A 21,514-nucleotide genomic window follows, 5' to 3' on the forward strand; every position below is an offset into this window, starting at 1 on the left:
TATGTTGTTTTTGTTTTCATATTTCCATATTAACTTCAGAGCACACTCTCCAGGTATTAATTCCCTAAACTTAAGGTGATTTAACGCTGCTTTGAAGTAGTAAAAAGTGTGTATGTCTGTGCATAACTGTGTGTGTGTGCGCGTGTGTTTGTGTTAACTGCGGGCGATGGTATCTGAACACGTTTGAATTTCTGATGTTCTGCATTCCTCTCATACCTCGATAGCCGGCTGAGGTGAATACACATGGAAACTCCAACGTAAACAAAAAGGAAGAGCATCTTCATGCAAATTGTTTTTTCCTTCCCTCTTCCTGTTGGTGGATTTATTTGTGAACAAAAGAAAATAAATAGCCTGCTGCTTTATCTGCAGCTTCTATCACAGGAATGCATTCTAACCTGACTCCCTCTCTCCCTCTCAGTTTGTTTCTCGACCAGTACAGAGCCAGCCTGGTTGATGCTATAAGGAGATTACTGCAGCCAAATGTAAGTGTCTGTGTGTGTGTGTGTGTGTGTGTGTGTGTGTGTGTGTGTGTGTGTGTGTGTGTGTGTGTGTGTGTGTGTGTGTGTGTGTGTGTGTGTGTGTGTGTGTGTGTGTGTGTGTGTGTGTGTGTGTGTGTGTGTGTGTGTGTGTGTGTGTGTGTGTGTGTGTGTGTGTGTGTGTGTGTCTACTGTATCTGTCTGTGCTTATCCCCTTCCTCTAAATCACCCCACTGCTCTCAATCATAATTAGGCCTCAACCAAAACCCTATACACATCAATGGTCCGACAGGATTAATATCATGTAATGCTTTAATGCTTATTATGAGCAACTTGAATGCATCACTCTGATCTCCAGCGCTCTCTTGCCTTCCCTTCATCATAAATCGAGGGAACTTCTCCCTTTTGGCCCTTCAATAAGACCCCACGCTGTGACAGCCAAAGCAAATGGGAGGAAAAAAGGAAAAGGCTAGAAAAGATAGGGTTGAGGTTTCTATTTATCTGAGGGAACAGGGATACGTTTTAAGTACAGAGGGGCCCAGACCGGGACAGGGAGTATCTGTTTATGAAACAGAGGTGAAACAGCTCCAAAGGGAAAAGAGAATCAGAGAAGAAAGAGGAGGAGGAAAGAGGAAACATGGGAAGGGAAAGGGAGGAGGGAGAGAAATTGGAATTATGAAGACAGACAGGGACAAGAAGGACAGGGAGGAGAGACGTGGAAAACACGTTTCATGTAGTAGCCGATAAAGCATCTTCTTTGAATATTTTATGAATGTAGGACAAGAAACATGCAGGTGAAAATGTGGTTTCAGTTCACTGTCAGGTTATTAAAGGATCAGTTCATACAAATCACTAAAAAAAGAAAAAAAAAAGAATTCAACTCAATTCAACAAAATTTTGCCTTTCTTTTTTTTTAAGATTTATTTTTGGGCTTTATGTGCCTTTATTGCAGAGACAGGACGGTGTATAGAGTCGGAAATCAGGGAGAGAAAGAGTGTAGGATGACATGTGGGAAGGGGGCCACAGGTCGGAATCGAACCCGGGAGGACTATAGCCTCTGTATATGGAGCGCTCGCACTGAACACCAGCCACCGGTGCCCCCGAAATGTTGCCTTTCTGAATAATCATTAGAACTTTCTGTGAAATGTTTTTACCACAACTTCCTTTAACAAAACAAATAGTCCCTATGAAAACTGATGACTGATTATAAACACAACTGTGACACTGTTTCTGGAACGAGGTGTTTTTGGTGTATTTCTCAAATGTTTATTTTTTAAATTCAGCTATTTAAATGTCATTATTATCTCTTTTATTGGAATGATGGCATAAGTCTCAGCTTAGTTTAAACACAAAACTGACAGCTTGCTTAAAGCACGACAGGTAAGTGAGGAAACACATTCTTTTGTGATTTGAGTGAACTAAAGCTTAAACGCTTCTTGTTTATTATCTTTATTCGAAGAAGCAGTAATAAATAAAACACAAGAATCTATTATTCATGTTAAAGGCGGTTATCTCCTGAGGTGACAAACATTTCCTCAGCTGATGTTTTAGACCCTGACATGCACATCCTGGATATGAGCATCAGTTGAGTACAGAAGCTGCAGCGGTCCAGTGACAGACGTGACATCTGGCCATTGTTGTACATCTGTGTGTTAAGTCTCTCTTCATGACTCTCTCTCTTTAATCCAGAGGAGATAATTCAGGGGCTAATATGATTTGAGTGTCGGCCATCAGACTACCACTGCCACAACAAGCTTTGCCAAATATTTAATAATTTGCTAAGCTGATTAAGCAATTAACAAAGCAATTAATTCTCCCTTCTAATGGCTCTAATTTGTTGTTTCTGACAAAGGTGGTCCATCCGGTGGGCTGGATCCCCTTAATCAGCTGATTAGTGCAATGAGGATTTCTCTCTGTTTGTTTGCTTTGCTGTGTTTTTTTTTTTTTTTTTTTGAGAGAGAGAATGCAACTGAATATAAAGATGAAAAATCATCTGTCACATGCAGTGATCCTGTTGTTTTCACTGCCTTTGTTTTCACTTAGCTTATGTTCTGTTAGCGTGTGTATATCAGCGTGTGTATTTGCATGTGTTTATAAAAGCATCCCTCTTTGCTTCATTTAATTAAAACAATAAAAACATGAACAACATGAATTTAAAGGGAGAGCTGAAGGATTTCAAAGAAACTTTGAACTTGTTGGTAATCCTCTTAGTGTTTGCAGGATGTCAGTGATGCATGTTTAAACACAAAAACACTCTTTCATCTCTCTGCTTTTCACACACACTTGAAGGGTACATGTAACCAACAAGAGTAGACATTTCAGACGTATACACGTGTGTCCACAAACTATTGTTGGTTGATAATCTATAGATGTGGCAGTAGTAAGCACCTTCTTCACTCAAGTAGAAATAGTAACTCTTTTGTGTGGGAAAGTTCTGCTGTAACTTGCTTACCGGAGTAATTGAAGAAAAGGTACAGGCCTTGAGTTGTACTCATAGAATAAAAGTACAAAGTACCCCTCTGAGGGACATTTTTACCAGCTGCTTCTGGGCAAAACTACTCTCACATTTTGTGAACAAGACTATTAAGTCGAATGATTCTTCATAAATGTCTCTTCTGTTGATGCAGTGTCTCATGTTAAATGTGAAACCTGTGTGATGTGCGGCTGGCTGCTGCCGATGTTTTTCCTCATTATGTTCGTTTTGGATCATTGTAGGTTTGCTACGTAATGAAGCCTTTTCCACTCTGAGATCACCTGTTGCGTGATATTGAGTGAAATGTTTCAAATCTTGAGTTGTGTCATTTGAGCATCTTTACAAAACATAGCTTGGATAAGATCAGACCCATAGAGAAAATGTTTTTCAATACTGTTAACAAACAGAGCCTGTAGGTGCGGGTTTGGCTTTTCTAAAATGTTTTTATGGTTATTTAATTAAACCATTAGAGACTTGACTTGGATTTGCTGCAGCCTGAGACATGACTTGAGACATGACTTGAGACGTGACTTGAGACATGACTTGGATATGCAAAGAGTGTCTTACTGGTACGCCCTCTAAGCTGATGGTTGCCTTTGCTTTTGTAGTTCTTAAAGAGGCTTAAGTATAAGTTTGAGTCTGTTACCTGTTGAACTCCTCAAAGGAGCTTAAACTTTGCCTCATGCTTCAATGTTCAAGTCAGTTGAATTTCTTGCTGTTGAGAATCTGACATGCAGAGAAATGGTCTTTTCTATGTCTTGTTGTCACATCCCTTTGGATTGACATTGTTCTTGATGCTAATAATGAGGTGCACAGTGGTGTAAAATAAAGAAAATATTTATCTTTTCATTTAAAAGATGAGAATATTTATCGTTCATTTATCTGAATGATTTAAGCCAAAGTAATGGGCCTGTAATGAAAATGTAAGTACAGATATTTGTGTTACATCGTAGGAATTGAAAGTAAAGATACCTGAACACTCTACCTAAGCACAGTAACATAGTGTTGGTACTTTGTTACTTCCCTCAACTGATCACCACAGGTACCTGCTGAAAAATTCAAATGTCTGTGTTGTTAAGAAGTTGAACATCAAATGTTATGATTAATGAGGGCCGGAAATGACTTTTGAAGCACTTTGTACTATTTGTGCTATCCATCCCTAAAAGCACCCACTCTGTGCTCGTCTCTGCAGGGCATGGCGTTGGTGTTTGCTCCTCCGCGAGGCGATACTCTGACTTTGTTCTGTCAACTGGCGCAGAAGGTCGGACTCTCCGTCTCTCAACACGAGCAGTATGATACTCAGGTCATGGATGTTCATTTAAAGGTAAGAGACTAGTTCAAGATTTGAAAGACTCTCAGACAGCGAGCATGACTCTGAAACTACGTAAAGACTTTTAATTTCTGTTTTTTTATTGAAGTGAAAGAAATGATCATATTAAACAAGCAAATACATTTAAATAATGAAGTGTGCAGGCAAAGTGCTCATATGGTCAGTAACCGATAGTCTGTGCTGTCCTTAGTAGCGTGAAATTTGAGTGTGATTTTCTCATGTGGTCAATTTAATTTCACTAATACAGTTTGACATCAACTACCGTGTAATCATTTTTACTCTTCAACTCAGCCAAGAAGCTTTTCTTTTCTAAGGTGACTTACACTGTTTGAAGCAAAGCATAAATTAGGTTTCTTCTTTCTGTTCAGGAATATATGGGCTAGTTGAGACAGCTGAAGCTTGAGCCAAACATTCACAAAGGTTACTATATCTGAGCTTAGTATTAAAAGGGACTTGCATGGTGGGGCGCCAGATGGCCTTGCGGTTATGTCGAGTGCCCCATGTATGGAGGTTGTAGTACTCATTGCTGTGGCCGTGGGTTGGAATCCAACCTGGGCCCTTTGCTGCATGTCATCCCCCACTCTCTCCTCCCTACAGTTCCCTTCTCTTCAGCTGTCCTATCGATTAAAGGCAAAAATGGCCAAAAATCTTTTGAAGAAATTGACTTGCATGGCAGTCTAATTGCCTTTTGAAAAAAACTGCAAAATATGCATCTACTTAATAACAAACAGCATAAAATCTAGTCCTCTTATGTACACAGAGATTTACTAAAGATGTTAAAAAACACTTTATGAGTCACACCAAAGCTCAAACAAGCTGCCTTAACCTGGCACTGTGAGACAGTCAGAGAGACAGAGAGAGAGAGAGAGAGAGAGAGACAGACAGAGACAGAGAGGGAAGGAGATAAAAGTGATGGTGAAAAAAGAGAGAAAAAGAGTGACAGAAAGCACATGTGTTAAAAGAAGTGGTGTCCAGCTGTTAACTCAATTACACACACAGCTTCAAAAGAACAGGACAGCAAGGAGGGCACTAAATTGCCTCACACGCATCCCCTACGCCGGTGGGACAATTGGACAGACTGGCCATTAAAGTGCTGTTAAAGTAGCCTGAACCTCAGCATGGGGAATCTCACTCCTTCTCTATTTGTCTTTTACTCAATTTTGCGTTCACAATCACACTCTTTCTGTATTTAACTGACTCTGAGTTGTTACAAACCACACATACAGGAGGAGTGCACAATACAAAGGGGACCGACTCAAGGCAGGTTTAAGACAGGTTCAGGTCACATTGTCACACTCCACACCTTCACACCACCCTGCATTGTGAGGGTCTGCTGCTACTAATGTCATGAGAACGCAAAAACATCTGATTGTTTACTTTCGGCCTGTTGATGGGGTTTCAAATCTTATAGCAGGCTTATAGCAAGCATCACTGGGGTATGAACAGCTCAGAAAAAAAAAAAGAATGGAAAATGAAAAGTAGTTTGTTCATAGAAACAGAAATAAAAGTGTTTAAAATTGGAATATGAGCGATGAAATTTAAACTAAATTCATATGCAATAGACAAATAAAATTGTAATTGTTTCTCTTAGGAAAGCAAGAGGGCTTGAAATGCACACTTCTGATTGTGTCACACACACACACACACACACACACACACACACACACACACACACACACACACACACACACACAGACAGTAGGGTCAGGTGCTGCGTGTGGATTTGAAGACAAGTTGAAGTGCCCCCCTCACATCTGAAGGTGATTAAGTCTCCTCTGCTTATCTTCTGATGAACACTCTGAACCAGCCCTGTGTGGCTCTTTGTGTGTGTGCTTGTATGTGGCTGACTGACCATTCAAGACACACACACACACACATACACACTTACACACACCCTGTGCAACCAGCAGAGAAACACGCTATATCACAATCCCACACAGACTAGAAATCACTCAGACAGCAGATTGGCTAGACATTACACACACACACACACACACACACACACACACACACACACACACACACACACACACACACACACACACACACACACACACACACACACACACACACCACATGATGATATCACAGGGAAACATACACTACCACTGTGCAAACACACACACACACATCACACATCCCAATGAGCAGCTGCCGCTAATTTGCTCTACAGATTAGCTTTCTTCAGCTATATTTGCTTTCAGTGGGCGGACCAGAACACAAGAAAAATGCATATCAGAACCGACAGGGGAAGACACACTATGGATTTTCTTTCACTGAGGCTTAAAACAATCAAAGGTGTCTCCAACAAAAACAGATGTATCCATTTGGAGGCAAAAGAGACTAAAAAGCCGCTTTGTTCATTTTTTTTTTTTTTTAACTCAATCGTTGCTTAAAGTGACCAAAGCATGCTTAATCAAGTGCCCACTTTAAAAAGTGACTTTTTTTTACCCTTTTCTGTCATTTTACCAGTCTTCATTTTAATTAGCTGTCATTATTTTTATTATTATATGCATTTATTGTAATTTGTTATAAGTCTGTAAAATTGATCAGTAATTTCTATACATTTATATGAAATTATGCAAAAATAAACACGTTTTAAATTAACTTAACAATAGTTTTACTCAAACTTTATCATTAGTTTAACTGTTGAAACTGACACTAATTAAAGAACTGATTTATTACACTGATGGAGGATATGCATTGTTTTTACTTACCAGTAGGTCAATGGCGACAAAGAATCAAGACATTTAAAAATAAACCATTCATTACTAATGTTTGCAGGCTTGTATGTTAAATAATAATTTCTTATTCAAGGAACGTGTACTATAGTACATTAAATCTTCATAAGGGACAAAACAGTCCTCTTTCGTCATTTTGTCAGAATTACAATACATTTTAGTCCGAAGCGTGTACTACAGATCTTTGTAAACCTTCAAGCTAGCAGGAGACTCCAACCAAATCCAGACTCACTGACATCCTAAAGCAACATCATCATGTAGTTGGTTGAGTTTCCAAATGTGTCATTTAGGCCCAGTTTACTTCTTTTCATGCTCCCGTAATGACTCACAAGCTCCTCCATCTGGCACAGAGGCTGTTAAACAAACGTAGCCCACATAGCTGTGAGTACACTGGCATCCCTCACTGTGCCAGATCAGACACGTCACATTTTATTTTGTTTGGAACGTTCTGCCTGTCTCAATGTTTGCTTTGCATGTGTTTGTGTGAAAAAGGGACAGCGAGCGGGGAGTGTTTTTAGCAAATTCTTTACAAACCATTTCTGGACCCCCGGCTCGCTTCTCTGCAGTTTTTCCAAACATGCACACACACACACACCTCCGACTTCTTACACTCACACACACACACACACACACACACACACACACACACACACACACACACACACACACACACACACACACACACACACACCAGCAGGCAGGCCCAATGTGCAGAGGTTGGGCTTTGTGTGTGTGTGTGTGTGTGCGTGTGTGTGTGTGTGTGTGTGTGTGTGTGTGTGGGGGGGGGAGAGAGAGAGAGAGAGAGAGGCGTGTGTGTTAGGCGTGTGCTGGGACGGGCAGACAGGGCTAGCGCGTTATCCTCTTATCCCCACTGTTGTGGAATAGAGAGGCAAGCAGCTGGAGGGACTGCAAGCAGCCTGATAATGCCAGCGCTATTTTCTAACCCGCCATCTTAATCTTGTTACTCAAATGGTTGTGAAGAGAGAGTCATGAATTTTAATTTCTCTCAAACACACACACAGAAACACACACACATATGCAAGAGGGCGTGTGTGCACATGTGTAGATCCCCCGTCTCTCTCACATGCATAAATAGTATCCCCACTGCGTCAATGCACTCACACTCTCCTCCTCTCTGCCTCCTTCTTTCTGTCTCCTTCCTTTACTCAAACCCCTTCCTCCCTCCCTCTTTCTCGAACATATCTTCCTCCACCCGACTCCCCTCTCTCTCCCTCCCTCGGTCCCCCCCCCCCCCCCCCCCCCCCCCCCCCTCTATATCTTCCTATTTCCTACATCACGACCCACTTCTCTATTTATTCAAGCCTGTCCTTCTATCCCTTCCTCTACTCGTCTCTCCAACCAGCCAGCCCCTCATTCTCTGTTTCCTAATCCTGCTGAGAGAGACCCCAGACATCCGGTTCATCCATCCCTCCCTCCCCTGTCTCAGAGACCCCCCCCCCCCTCCACTCTGTTCTTCCACCTTGTTCACTTTCTCTACAAGCAGGGTGAGAATAAAGCAGGAAAAAAAAGTGGAAAGCAGAGAGGAACAATAACAGCACGAGAGAGAGAGAGGGAGAGAGAGAGAAGCTGGGGCGAAACTGGCAATAAAATAAATGACTTGCACCTTGGAAAAGAAAAAAAAAACAGAGGAAAGATTGTGGGGGGAAGGTGGGGTGGGGGTGGGGGGTCGGGTTGAGAGCCGATTTAGCCAGCCACCCATGAAGCTGATTAGGCAGCCTGCGATCAGGAGGAACAGCTTTGCTTGTTAAACTTTTCACCTCTGCGAGCTCTTAGCCCTCACCGTGTTAAGGCTCCCCCCCCTCCTTCCCCCTCCCCTCTCCATCCCTCCATCTATCGCTTCCTCGCTCCTTCCGCCTGGTAGAATTTGAATGTGAAAGCTGGCCGTGGTCCCCGTCGCAGGCTTAGCACAGAGGGGCAAGCAGCTGCCCCTCCACACCCAACGGACCCCATAGGCGGTCTTCTCTCTCTCTCTCTCTCTTTCTCTCTTTCTCCTCTCTCTCTCAGGAGGTCAAAGGTTCACCCACCGGTCGCTGCCTGCAGGAAGATAACACACATGAAGGGCACTGGGAGAGAAAAGAGAGGGGGCCAGAGGAGATATATGTATATATATGTATATATATATATATATATAGAGAGAGAGAGAGAGAGAGAGAGAGAGAGAAGGGGGGGGAGGCAGTTTGTAACTTCAAATAACTTCAAATAGAGAAACTGAAAAAGTGCAGAATTAGAAAGTGGTGTAGAGGCAAGGATACTTTCTCAGGCAGAGGTGTGGGAAAGAAGTGATGAGAGGTGTGTGTCAAGAATTAACTCAAGCATCTTATTTTCCTAGTGTTGAAATATTGTGGACTTTATCACTAAGAAACATTCAGGACCACCACTCTCTCTAACCTTTTTTCTTTCGTGTCTATACAAAAAAAGCACTTCAAGATGACCTGTTAGAAGTCTTTCAAGTATCTTCCATGTACTCAAGCTTTCACATAGGTTTTACACGTTTGTTGCCAATGTGTTAACACAAAACTTTAATCGGGTTGAACAAATTTACAGGAAGATCAAAATATTTTCCTTTATGTCTTTTAAAAATGCAATCAACCTTTATTTCAACTCATCAGGACCCACACAAGAAAGGAAAATGATACATTTGTGTAAAATATGAACGTGTATTTTAATTATTTTTTTTGGGGTCGACACTGAATAAGAATGTGACTGACTGAGTGGCCTGCTATTTTTGATTTAGAGATTTTTCTTTCACAGTTTTGTCTACAGACCTTTAAATAAACTATCCAGTAGGTGTGTTATCATTATTGTAGTTAATATATTCAAAATCTAATTTCGACAACCTCAGAGCAGAGCCTTGCACTCCCCCGGAGATCTTTGACATCGCCCCTAATAGGGGGCCCAGACTCAAGGTTGACAACTTATGAATTTGCTGCAACACTTACACATTGAATAAAAAACTAAACTGTAATTTAAGGATGCCCTAAAAATGAAGAAACAGAAATGAAATGTATTAAGGCGGTTTAAATATCAGAAGAGGGGAGATATTTTTTCATAAAATTATGACTATTAAATGTCAGATAAAATTCAGTCATGCAAGAGTAATCCTTGATATTCTCTTAGACAAAGTATTATCAATGAGTAATTCTTACATTTCTTAAATGTCCGAAAGGTCAAAAAGTGCAGGCTTAACTAAATAATTTTATTGTATATTAAAGTTTGCTGCTCCCTTTTCTTGGAACAAATAACAAAAACACCTGAAACTTAACGAGCTGCTCTCATTGGATGCTTATATGACGATGTTAAAGGACTTGAAGGTGGACACATCTGACTGTGGATGTTCTTCCTGATATATGGTTGTGAGCGATCTTGAAAAATATTTGTTGTTCTATATCTTTTCATGTTTCAAATCTTTATTGTATTTGTGCGCAAAGCTGCTCATTGTTTGTCAGAAACTCTGTAACTTGTTCTGCTGCCTGTCTTGGCCAGGACACGCTTGAGAAAAAAAGATGTTTAACGTCAACAAGTTTTTTCCCTTGTTATTTAAAGGTGAAATATTTTTTCAGAGCAGATAAATCATTTTTAAAATGAACAGCATCCCAGTTTTAAACCCGTTTTATAACATTTTGACATCTCAAGACTACCTCAAAGAAAGCTTTACTGACACGCTTTCTTTAAATCTGTAATGCGAACAGTTTTCATTTGCATGGAGGATCACTTCCACAGCACCTACATGCAGCTGACGGGACTGAATTATGGGTCAGTCTGAGTTCCTGTTTGTTGTGATGAAACCTTTTCACACAGTCCTCCCCTATCCAGGTCTCACCACACTGATGAACACACACACACACACACACACACACACACACACACACACAGTCAAACACTTTGGCATGAACAGAGCCAGTAAACTCACTCTCGTAAGTCTCTGATCATCTCTCCAGACGCTGAGCGAGCTGATTAGCTGGTTCATGTCCAAACTGCCAAGTCTGCCTAATAGGGCACAGTATGGGCTGCACATGGGCACCACACATAGCAGAGTGTGTGTGTGTGTGTTCCATTGAGTGTTTGTGTGAGCTCATTGCATTTGGAAAGAGGTCAGTTGCTGTCATTAAATTGACCCAAAATAGTCTCTCTTTTTTTTTTTTAGGAAAAACAAAAATTCTAATTCATGAAAATCCAGACTTTTTTGCTTTTCTTAAAAGTCTTACAGTCTTTAACAGTTTTAGACTTTTTGTTGGAAATGTTTTTGTAAGAATTTATCAGAAACAAAACAAGAGGATTAGTTGGCAAAATTACTAATCTGAAGTTAATATTTAGATTTTTGTTGTTGTATTACTTTGCATTTATATCCTTGAGAGTTTTATTTGTGTTCGTTTGTACTATTGGTGTGGTCGTGTCTCTGTGCCATACACCTGCAAATAGTGAACAGCAAACATGTAAAGAGAAACACCAACACAACAAAGTTATGCACTGTTATTATTTCACACTAGCTCTCCACATGCATGTTAAAGCTCAAAAAATAATTTTGGTTGTAATTTCTTTCTTAATTATAGAACTACTGCTGGTAAATTTTGAGTGGTGAAATGACTTGAGTTTGTATAGCACTTTTAGCCTTCTGATTACCCAAAGTTATTTTTACACTGCAGGTCACACCTATTCACACCCTGGCTGCTTTGTAAAGTGTCCATCAGTATTTACTAATGCATTCATAAACATCCATATAAGGCCAACGAAGCAGCAGGTAAGTGTCTTGCCCAAGGACACATCGTACATGTGTCTGCAGGAGCCGATGATTGAACCCCCGACCTTTCAGTTGACAGACTCTACTCTAAGCATCTGAGCTCCATTAAATGCTGTTAATAGACATAATCTTGATCTAATCGTTCATTAAAAAATTATCATCGCAGGGTTTTCAATTAAAAGTTGACAGACCAATATTGTACTGTATATCTCAGCATTAAAATACCAAAAACTTTCAATTAAAATATTTGAAGTACAGAGGACCTTAACCATGGCATCGGCATCTTTAATCCCCTAAACAACAAGTCAACTGTGATGCTCTAAACTGAAATATTGAATAAACAATTGAGTCTGCGTGGTTGTGTTTGTTTCAGATGCTAAGTGAAGGAAAAGAAGCGTATGACGAGAACATCCACTACCCTCTTCTCATCACCCTGACCAAAGGACCTCGACCTGTCAGCCTCACTCACTGAACCAAAACAAGTGAGCCCACAGCTCCTCAGAGCACCTCTCCACATGCTGTTCGATATTTAAGGTGGAATGAGGCTACGTGAACAATTCAATACACAATGTTTAGTTTGATCTGTAAATCCAGTTGTGGGGATATTTGAGGTAGTTTTCCCCACATTGATACTTGAGGATTTATTTTCAGAGTGTGCATGGATTTGAAGAGTATTTGAGCGTGCATGTTTTGTAGTTTGGAGTTTTGGTGAGGCACAACCAACCACATTTCCATAGCAGAGGGGGAAACTATAACTGCAGGTGAGGAGTAGGAGAAGAAGAAGCAGATCAATTCTGACCTCTGTTTTAACCATCTTTTATTTGCCAAACAATTAAAGTCAGACTCTAGAATGATCACTAGGTCAGTTTGCCCTTTAATCAGTTGGCCAGTCTCTGAAGTGGTTGCCTAAACACTTAATCTCTGCTTTAATCAGCCATGCAGGAAAGTGAAGCACGCTGCCAAACATCATCTTGCCAGCTGGTCAGGTATTCAGCCAGTCAGCTTATCAATCACCTCAGTCTATTACCCACCATCACTCGAGCCAACAAGCCAGTCACTATTTCAGTTATTTAATGGACATTTCCTGAGTCATTCCTCCCATAGGTGTCAGGAATTCAGTCATTAACCAGTCGGTATTAACCTCTGCCTCTGTGTTTCTGGCCCCAGCATGGAGGCCAGCTCTGATTCAATAACTGTCACACACCGTGGAGCCGCTCACACTCTCCTTTGTGTTTCCTTTATTTCTCTTTGTTCCCTTCCACACAGCGCTAATTTTTTCCTTCTATACAACTCATTCATCGCAGCCAGAGGTCAGTATTAAAGGACTTCTTTTGTGCTTTACTTACAACAGAGCATTAACATATTACAGCATGTTCAGACTGTGGACCGAATGTTGCTGCACAGGAGCTACAAGCTTGCAGAGTTTGCAGCAATGTCACCATGGATACAAGTAGTTTGATACATCACATTGTAATTTAATAATACACTGATTAATGGAGTTTGACACTGTTCTTTCTTACTCTTTCCTTAACAAACGTGTTCCACTGTGCCCGCTGAATATCAAACATATTTGCTAACAGAAGCGATGTCTCGAGTTGCCTAATGGGTCAGAGTCAACAGTCAGAGTCTGTGGCAGCTAAAGGCTTGTAAAATGTCCCAGCTTGAACACATGCACATATCGTTTTATGAGTCCTACTGCTCACATTTTTTGACAAGTGACCCAAATACTGTGGAATAGATTTTTAAAAAGAGCTGATTTTTTTTCATCTTTTCTTTTGTTTTCTTCCTCTTCATGGTCTCTTACCCACAATGACCACTGGTTCGCTGACAATCTGCTCCCTTTCTTGCCTTGACCGCAGCTTCCTGTCCAAAGTTCATGCATACTGTGTCTATTTTTGCCCGAGCTGCTCTCATCTTAAGTGCGATATTCACTTCAGAATGTCTGTAAAGGAATATTGTTTATTAGCAGAAAGAAAAAAAAATTAAAGGTGCATTTGTTTGATATTTAATAAGTCTTTAAGTATTACCAACATTGTTTTTTTTCTTGTATCAGCGCTCTTCTCTGAAGCAGAAGACGTGTTATGGTTTTTTGATAATATTCTTTACAGATACTGAAAACACACAGACAAAGATGGCATGCTGTGCTCACTAACTATAAGTGAAGATTAAATGTTTGCTACTGTCATTTTCAAATATGAGCTGCATCTGTGTGTTAGTATGCAAGTCAAAAACAGAACAGGCCGGCTGAACATCTTGAAACAATGTTGATAATAATAATCTTTAAAACACTAGTATTACACAGGCACAGCCAGTAGACATTTGTACAATATTATTTAAAACTTTTGAGTTCTTGAATGCTACCCAGTCTCTTCACAATCTTGATAGCAAAAACTTCCTCACATGCCGGACCTTTTCATGGACCATTTGCTTCTTGGCTGGCTTTTTTTTTTAGAAATCAGCTAATGACTTTGTCACTCAGGTGTTTCCACACACATTTATATATTTCCAGTTTCTCGTGGTTTTAAAGAAACATCAAGTGTCACAAGGTCTATCAAGCCTCAAATTGTGCTTTTACCAGTCAAGTGTTTCCATATTTCACTGTGATAAATACCTATTACATCAGCCTAGAAGCTTTGCAGTATCTCTCACTGGCTGCTATTTACTGCACATTCCTCATGTTAAAAAAAATAGTAACAAAAAAAAGATAAAGAGAAAAAGATATTTCCTACTGTAAGTGTAACTGGCACAAAAGTGAATAAGTTTGGTTTTTATTTAGTGGTCTCAACGTCTTCAACACTTACATTGAAGTGTAAAATCCTTCACATTGCAAAAGTTTAGAAGTGTATTTAATTTCATTTCTACCCATAATGCAGTTTGCTGTAAATCTGGGATATCTGTGAGCTAGCAAAAAAAAAAAAAATACCATCCTGACCGTGACTGTGATCTGTGACTTCATCACTGTACGATGTGACATCACCACCATTAAAAGTGATGTCACTTAACAACAGGCAGCATTGTTTATGTTGAAATCTGCTCTGCATTGATGCTTCTCTCTGTTCATGACAAAATCTCCACTTTGTGCCCGAAACTCTGCTGTGTCTTTACATTGTGGTGCAGTCACTTCTATTTTGTGATATTAGTGCTGTGTGTTTAGATACTTACCGCTTCTCACTGTGACGGAAACAGACAGTCAACAAACCACTGATTGTCAGTATTATTCAGAAACAGTCTGCGTATAAAAATCCACACAGGAGGATCTGAGATTTACCTTCAGCAAACATCATACAGATAAACCTCAGTGTGTGGTGTGTGATGTCTCAGCTTAGCTTTTATTTCAATCAACTTATTTTTAGAACTGTTGCACATTTGCTTAAGTTCATCCTACTGTGGGTCAGATTCAAACATGATCTGTTTACTCAGTTGAGGCCTTCTTCCCACACTGAGATTATTTTTTGACCATGATTGACAGAACTTTAAAAATCGTCTCACTTTGGGAGGAATCATAATTATTTACAATTATCCTGTGTTCTGGCTAAAGCTGTGCTGTTTGTTCGCATGGTCTATTATAATTGCTTGAAACGTTTTTTTGTTTATGTTTTGGGGTTTGACATAAGGAACATGAAACTATTGAAATAGTCTTTAAAGAATTCCAGTTTATTCACTTTTGGGGGACATGTCCTTAAATATTGAGTTTCATTAATCAGTTATTAAGTTTTCTCCGCTTTAATGGTTGATTGTTGTACTTTGCAGTCCAAGGGTGGTTTTGTGAATGAATAAAATAAATAAATTTTCATCAAGAAATGTGGGACTTTGGATTTATTTTTCCTTTGAGATAGTGCCTTTTAAATGTACAAATCACAATTTTACACATTAGCCGTATGCAATAGCATTGTTGTAATTAATAAAACCTTGTTAAAAACTCCATAATTACATAATTATTACAAAATGCACTTTCTAAATTTAGCACTTCCTTGCAGTAGAATATGATAGGGTATACAATATGAAGCACTTTATTGTCCCCTATGGAAAATTTGTCTTGGACTCACAGTGCTGCCAAACATTCAGCTGTTACTTTATACGCTGTAACTTTGCAGATATCTATACACTCTCTGTACTGTATTTATTTATTTAATATTTTCTGAATACATATTTATTATAGATTGCTGGTTGTTAAAGTTTCTTGTTTCTTATGTTTGTGTTCCATCATTAAATATCTAGTGTTAAATGTTCACAGATGCTATGAAGTTTCATTCAGGGCCCGGATGGCTGTGGCCTGTGATTCAAACACAATGGCCTCCTGCAGGATAAGCTGGTGCCAGACAAGGCAACACACACAGACACACACACTCGCGCACACACACACACACACACACACATATCAAGCCCAGTCAACAGTCTTAGCCTCCACAGGAGGAAAACAGAGAGGGATAAAGGAGGGAGGAGATGCAGTACACAGCAGCTAATCCTGCAGGCTCACTCTTCTGTTTATCAGTGGTGAGGAGGAGGAGGAGGAGGAGGAGGGAGATTCAGTAGAAAGGCAGGGACCGACCAGGCCTCCTGATCTGTCTTTTGATATTTTAAAGAGGTCTGTTTTCTCCTCCCAAACACTCTCTGCTAGGGTAGAAGAGATAGAGACAAAAAAAAGCTGCAGACAGAGTTGAAAAAGAGAGAGAGGGGCTGAAAAAGACCAGAAGGAGGAGAGGAGAAAAGAAATGGAACGAGACCCACTTAATGGCTTAGAGGAAAGGGGAAGTGAGACAGCTGGAAATGAGGGGAAACTAGATCGAAACAGCGGGGAAAAAGCTTCAGCCGTGAAAGAGAAAGAGAAGCTGACTGAGAGGCTGAGATTGACTGGCCGAGTGAGTGATCGAACAGAGAGAAAGAGAGAGACAGAGTGCTCCTGGCTCGACACAAGAGCCCCATTAACTTGACCACTTGCCCTTTGCACACAAAGGCAGGGCCGGCCCACTGCCCCTCCCACCCAATTATCCACGATTAGGCTCAGTGCACTGTGTCAAGATGGAGAGTGGAGGAAGAGGGATAGGGAGGGAGGGAGGCAAGCACAGAGAGAGGAGGAGGAGGAGAAAGAAAGAAACAGAGTGAGAAAGGGAAGGAGAGACTGATGATGAGTGACGACAAATGATTTGTTTTAATGAATGAGATTCAATATTTGATTCAGCATAGTCCATTTAAATGAGTGTTCTGTGAGTTACTTCAGAGGCAGAGATCGCTCAAAGTCTGCAAACGTCCATTATTATGAAAACTTTAATGCCGACTTGTATTTGTATTTGTTTGTATTTCAATATGACCTTCGTATGTTGTGTTTGTCAAATTGGTGTCTCAAAATGCCTCCCTAAATGATATAAATGTGCTGTCAAAGAATGAAGATGTCTTGCTTGCTGTGTATCAATTCACATGTGTAGTCCCAACTATTACAGTGTATTTTGTTGGCACATTTCAGTCTTTAGAATAAGCTTTAAACACAACAACAGGGTAATGTTATCTGATAAAGTTAATATGTTGAATATTTAACCAAACACTGTCCCATTTATTCTTCCAGGCCACACAGAACAAGCTTCATGTGGAGTCACAGTTCTGGCTTTGCGTCCATTCTAAGGGCTTTTTCTCATTAGGCACGGTTGTTTCCTACCGTGTTGAGCACGATTGCCCCCCCTCACCCGTAGGTGTGCGTTCAAATTTTTAATTACTTCTACAACCCGACTTACACTTGCATTTGTACACAGTAGGATACAGCAGGTGGCAATATGCGCATTGTTGTTTTGCACAGTAGGAGTGCAGGACGTTTGTGTTCACACTGATCAAATGAGCAGGACTTTGTGCTGTGGTAAGGTGTACTCGGATCTGGGCCAGAGTCCCTAGTGTGAAACCACCTTAAGTCTAAAATCCAACCTACTTTTAACTGAGTTTTGTTCTCTATCAACTTCTGAGTGAGATATCTGGGTCTTTGATGACAAAAATGTTTAACTTTGTCTGTGGACTGTGTGGTTTAATTAATAATAATCATCATTTATCCTTTCTTAATCCTGTGAGGGGAAATTCAGTTTTACACTCTGTTTAATGAACATGCTACACACACATGCACAAACAGGATCCAATGGACATGCATTAATGGGGAGGTCTCAGAGTGAGGGGGCTGCCCACAGCGAGTGCTCCAGAGCAGTTTTGGGGTTCGGTGCCTTGCTCGAGGGCACCTCAGCAGTGGACTGGCACGAGGCCAATTTCTGGAATTGGTCCGTGCTGGGACTTGAACTGGCGATCCTCCAATTCCCAACCCAAGTCCCTACAGACTGAGCTACTGCCGCCCCCCCCTTGCTGTTTGGATGGGTTTAAGAGCTGTGTTACACAAAACAGCAACATTAGTGAACCAAAACTAAAAATTGGGGTTCTTCCAACCATAATACGGAGCTGAAAGACAACTCAAAGTTCTTTCTTTTCCACTTAGCTCAAAGGTGCAGATGATAACTGCAGAGTCAGATGACAACTTATTGAAAGGTTGTATCTATGGCTGTTGGTTTGACATCAACATGCTTCAGTTCATATCAATGCAAATTCATCACAAAACAAATCTTACTCACCATGGGCTCAGGTACACTCATGCCATGCTGTGTCGTGTTATGCTTTGTCAATAATCTCCTGCCAGCTAACTGGAACCCCCTGACCCTTAGGCTGGTTCCCGCTTCAACATTGCACACCAAAACAACACACAAACACACATACAAACTTACTGCAAATCAATAACATGCTCTCCATCATTTTGACTTTAGTGGGTTTTTTTGTGCCGCAGTTTCTGCAGTTCTCCAAAAAGTCTTGAAATCTCTTCATTTTGTTTTGTTTAATGCAAGTACAAGGTCACTAAAAAGTGTCATTTAATTTGGTGTGGCCAAATGGAATGATTGTTTTTGTGAAGCCTTGGTATTTTATTTGCTTCGCTTTGATTTCACTACTCAATTTCCATGCAATTGTTTTTTTTATGGTTTATGTTAAATAATTCAGACTTCGTTTATATGTGGCTGCCTTGAGCAATTTAACCCAGGAGAAACTGATTATAATTTTAAGGGCTTAAAGCAAAACAAGAAGAGCCTTGTCTTTCATTTAGCCATATTGTAAACCACTTTTTGTTTTGATGGTTTTAAAGAGGTATTTAAAAAAAGCCCAAAACTGTACATCACAGTATTCCTCAGTCGGATACAGATGCTGTGTGCATGGTGAGCTCAGGTGGTCAATCTCTGAAATAAAGTGAGCCGCATGTTTCAGTGTATAGGCTGCATATGTGATTATACAGTGTGTTCACCTGACTGCCCAAAACTGTTTCTTACCTCCCCTCCCCGCCCCTCCACCTCCACCTCCACCTCTTCGTCCAGCGCCCAAAATCTCAAAATCTCTCAAAACCTTTCAAGCCCTTTCCTCTTTCCTCTCCTCCTCAAAGCAATTTGAGGAGGGCTTTTTAAATGATCCGCTCATTATCGGTAGTGGAGTCACTTTGGTTTTTCAGCTCCGTCTGCTTGCCTTCCTGCCCCCCCCCCCCCCCCCCTCACACACACACACACACACACCCTCCATACTCCTCTCTTCCTCTTTATCACTCCCTGTTTTTGAGGGTCTTTTTTTTTTTTGCTAACCCCACCACCAACCCTCCCTCCCACTTCTCCCTGCAGAATGGCTGTTTGGTCCGTTTGTTTGTGCTCATGAAGTGGAATGCAGCAAAGTAAGTCCCTGAGAGCATTTTTTTCTTTTTTTTTCAAATTTAGAAAGCCATCGAGTATGAGTTGACGTCGCAGAGTGGGTGCCGTTCCCCCCCTACCCCCTCCCTCGTTTCTACCTAACACACACACACACAAATACACACGGTATCTACAATCCTTCCCGTGCACACACCTGATGCTGGCCTTGACAACAATAATGTTTTCCATTACAGGAGAGGGAATTGGGAAAAGTGGAGATGGTATGTGGTATTAATACAGTCAACTAGAGCTGTGTGTAAAAGGATATATCAATAGAGAGCGGGAAACGTGTTGGTTTTACCGAGTTTATCATTGAGCGTCTTTAAAAAATAGCTTTTGTCACTTGTGGAAACATTTACTGCGCGTAAAAACACAAAATCCGCTGTGCGTCGACTCCAATCTGTTCTCTCTGAGGCTCTAAAGGCAGCTTGTAGTTATTCCCTTTTACCTGTGCAGCCCCTCTGCCTTTAATACCCATTAAACCTCTCCATCTGGATATGCAGGCGGCTAAGTTCACTGACTGACTTATTAGCTGAGTGACTGGAGCAAGCTGAGGTCAGACTGGAGGCTGGAAACACAGGATATATACGCTCACACAGTACACTGATGCTTACACATGAGCTTATAGCAATTGGCTGTTAATTAAGGGGGCTGCGCTGTTGTCGAAAGCACTCAACTTATCGCTGATTAGGTCAGGCTGGGTGGAAGCAAGAGATACAGAGAGAGAAAGAAGGAATCAGACTGAGAGAGACGTATAGAACGGCTGAAGAGGTTTGTGTATGTTGAGAGTCCTTCCTGTAAATGTTGACAGTCTCTCATGGCAGTGTTTACCCTGCTTTTTAATGGCAGAGGGCCCACATTAGCCGCTGCAGGAGCCGCGCTGAATTAACACCTGCCTCTCTGCAAGCAGAACCCTTTCTTTGCTATTGTCTGCCTGTGATTCTGTCAGTCAGATAATCAGCAAGGCCATCAATCAGCCTGTGAAACAGCCAGTTTGTCAGGGAGCCAATACATCCTGACATAGAGCGCAAATTAGTAAATAACAAAAAACAAGCCGCTAGTGTTGCATGCTAAAACATTGTCTTCTTGTATTTCTGCATAAATATTTAATAAAATAAGCAAACTTTGCTCAATGATCTATAACAAATGTTCAGAACAAGATTTTTTTTTTTTTTTTTACAATCACTTCAAAACATACTTCATGTATAAACTGCCCAGATAATTCTTCAAAGATCACCTTCAGTCGTGTTTTCAGGCAAGCAGTCTATCAATACACTCTGAAATGTGCCTAAAGTTTGCCATGAATTTCGATGGAAGCCCATATGTTAATTGATGTTTTTACATAATGTAAATTTAGCCTGACAGTGGGTGCCATGCTGTGCCCTCATAAACCTCCTGGAATCCATTACAGCCCACACCTTTCTTTGGCCCTCACCTGACTCATGTTTAAGCTGCCTTTAACTCCTTCTCTCAAGCAAATAACAGAGTCTAGCCAACTTGACCCGGCTTTACATCTACATTGTGTCGGCTTAGTCTGTCTCGGCTGGTCCATCTTATAGGCAGTATAATTGTTATTCCTTTGCATTTCCAGAGTCATAACTCCTAAACATCTAGCTCTGTTAGTCTCTAAATGCTAATTATTTTAGTCAATGACATCTCAAAACACTTAAGTTCAGGTTTAGTCTATAAAATAAAATATAAAAACTTCGAGTTCAAATGTTTTCTGTCTTCTCAAACAATTCATTTAGCCGAATACAGGTTTCAGAAATGGGTAAAAAGGCAATGTTGTGTGAACTAAACTTTTTGATCAAAATGTATCGTCATTTCTTTTTTTGTCAATTTAATTAACACTTATTTGCAGGGCTTTTTGGATCAATTGTTTTTAATCCTTTTCCACACTTTTAAAGTGAATAATTATAGAAGAATTTGGGAATTTTGGAAGGGGGTGGGGAGTAGCTTCAGCCCTAAATGGATGGTTCTTTGTTAGGGAAAC

At 40.6% G+C, this 21,514-nt stretch overlaps 2 protein-coding genes across 3 annotated transcripts in view; both read left to right on the forward strand.

Annotated features, from left to right (window-relative positions):
- Nucleotides 1-15,580, forward strand: part of camkmt (calmodulin-lysine N-methyltransferase) — a 106,433-nt gene extending 90,853 nt beyond the window's left edge. Inside the window, exons 10-13 of one of the 2 annotated variants that reach the window (XM_061040114.1) lie at nucleotides 419-482; nucleotides 4,142-4,273; nucleotides 12,153-12,261; nucleotides 13,046-15,580. In XM_061040114.1, the coding sequence (XP_060896097.1) occupies nucleotides 419-482; nucleotides 4,142-4,273; nucleotides 12,153-12,251 (295 nt within the window). In that variant the 3' untranslated portion in view covers nucleotides 12,252-12,261; nucleotides 13,046-15,580. Of the gene's footprint in view, nucleotides 1-418; nucleotides 483-4,141; nucleotides 4,274-12,152 lie in introns of both variants that reach the window. The other variant, XM_061040113.1, reaches the window with a different exon arrangement.
- LOC132975527 (insulin-like growth factor-binding protein 1) overlaps nucleotides 1-21,514 on the forward strand; it is a 362,521-nt gene that overhangs the window by 80,480 nt on the left and 260,527 nt on the right. The gene's annotated exons all lie outside the window — the stretch shown is intronic.

Source organism: Labrus mixtus, chromosome 6 (assembly GCF_963584025.1).
Source record: "Labrus mixtus chromosome 6, fLabMix1.1, whole genome shotgun sequence".
In the NCBI taxonomy this organism is placed as follows: domain Eukaryota; kingdom Metazoa; phylum Chordata; class Actinopteri; order Labriformes; family Labridae; genus Labrus; species Labrus mixtus.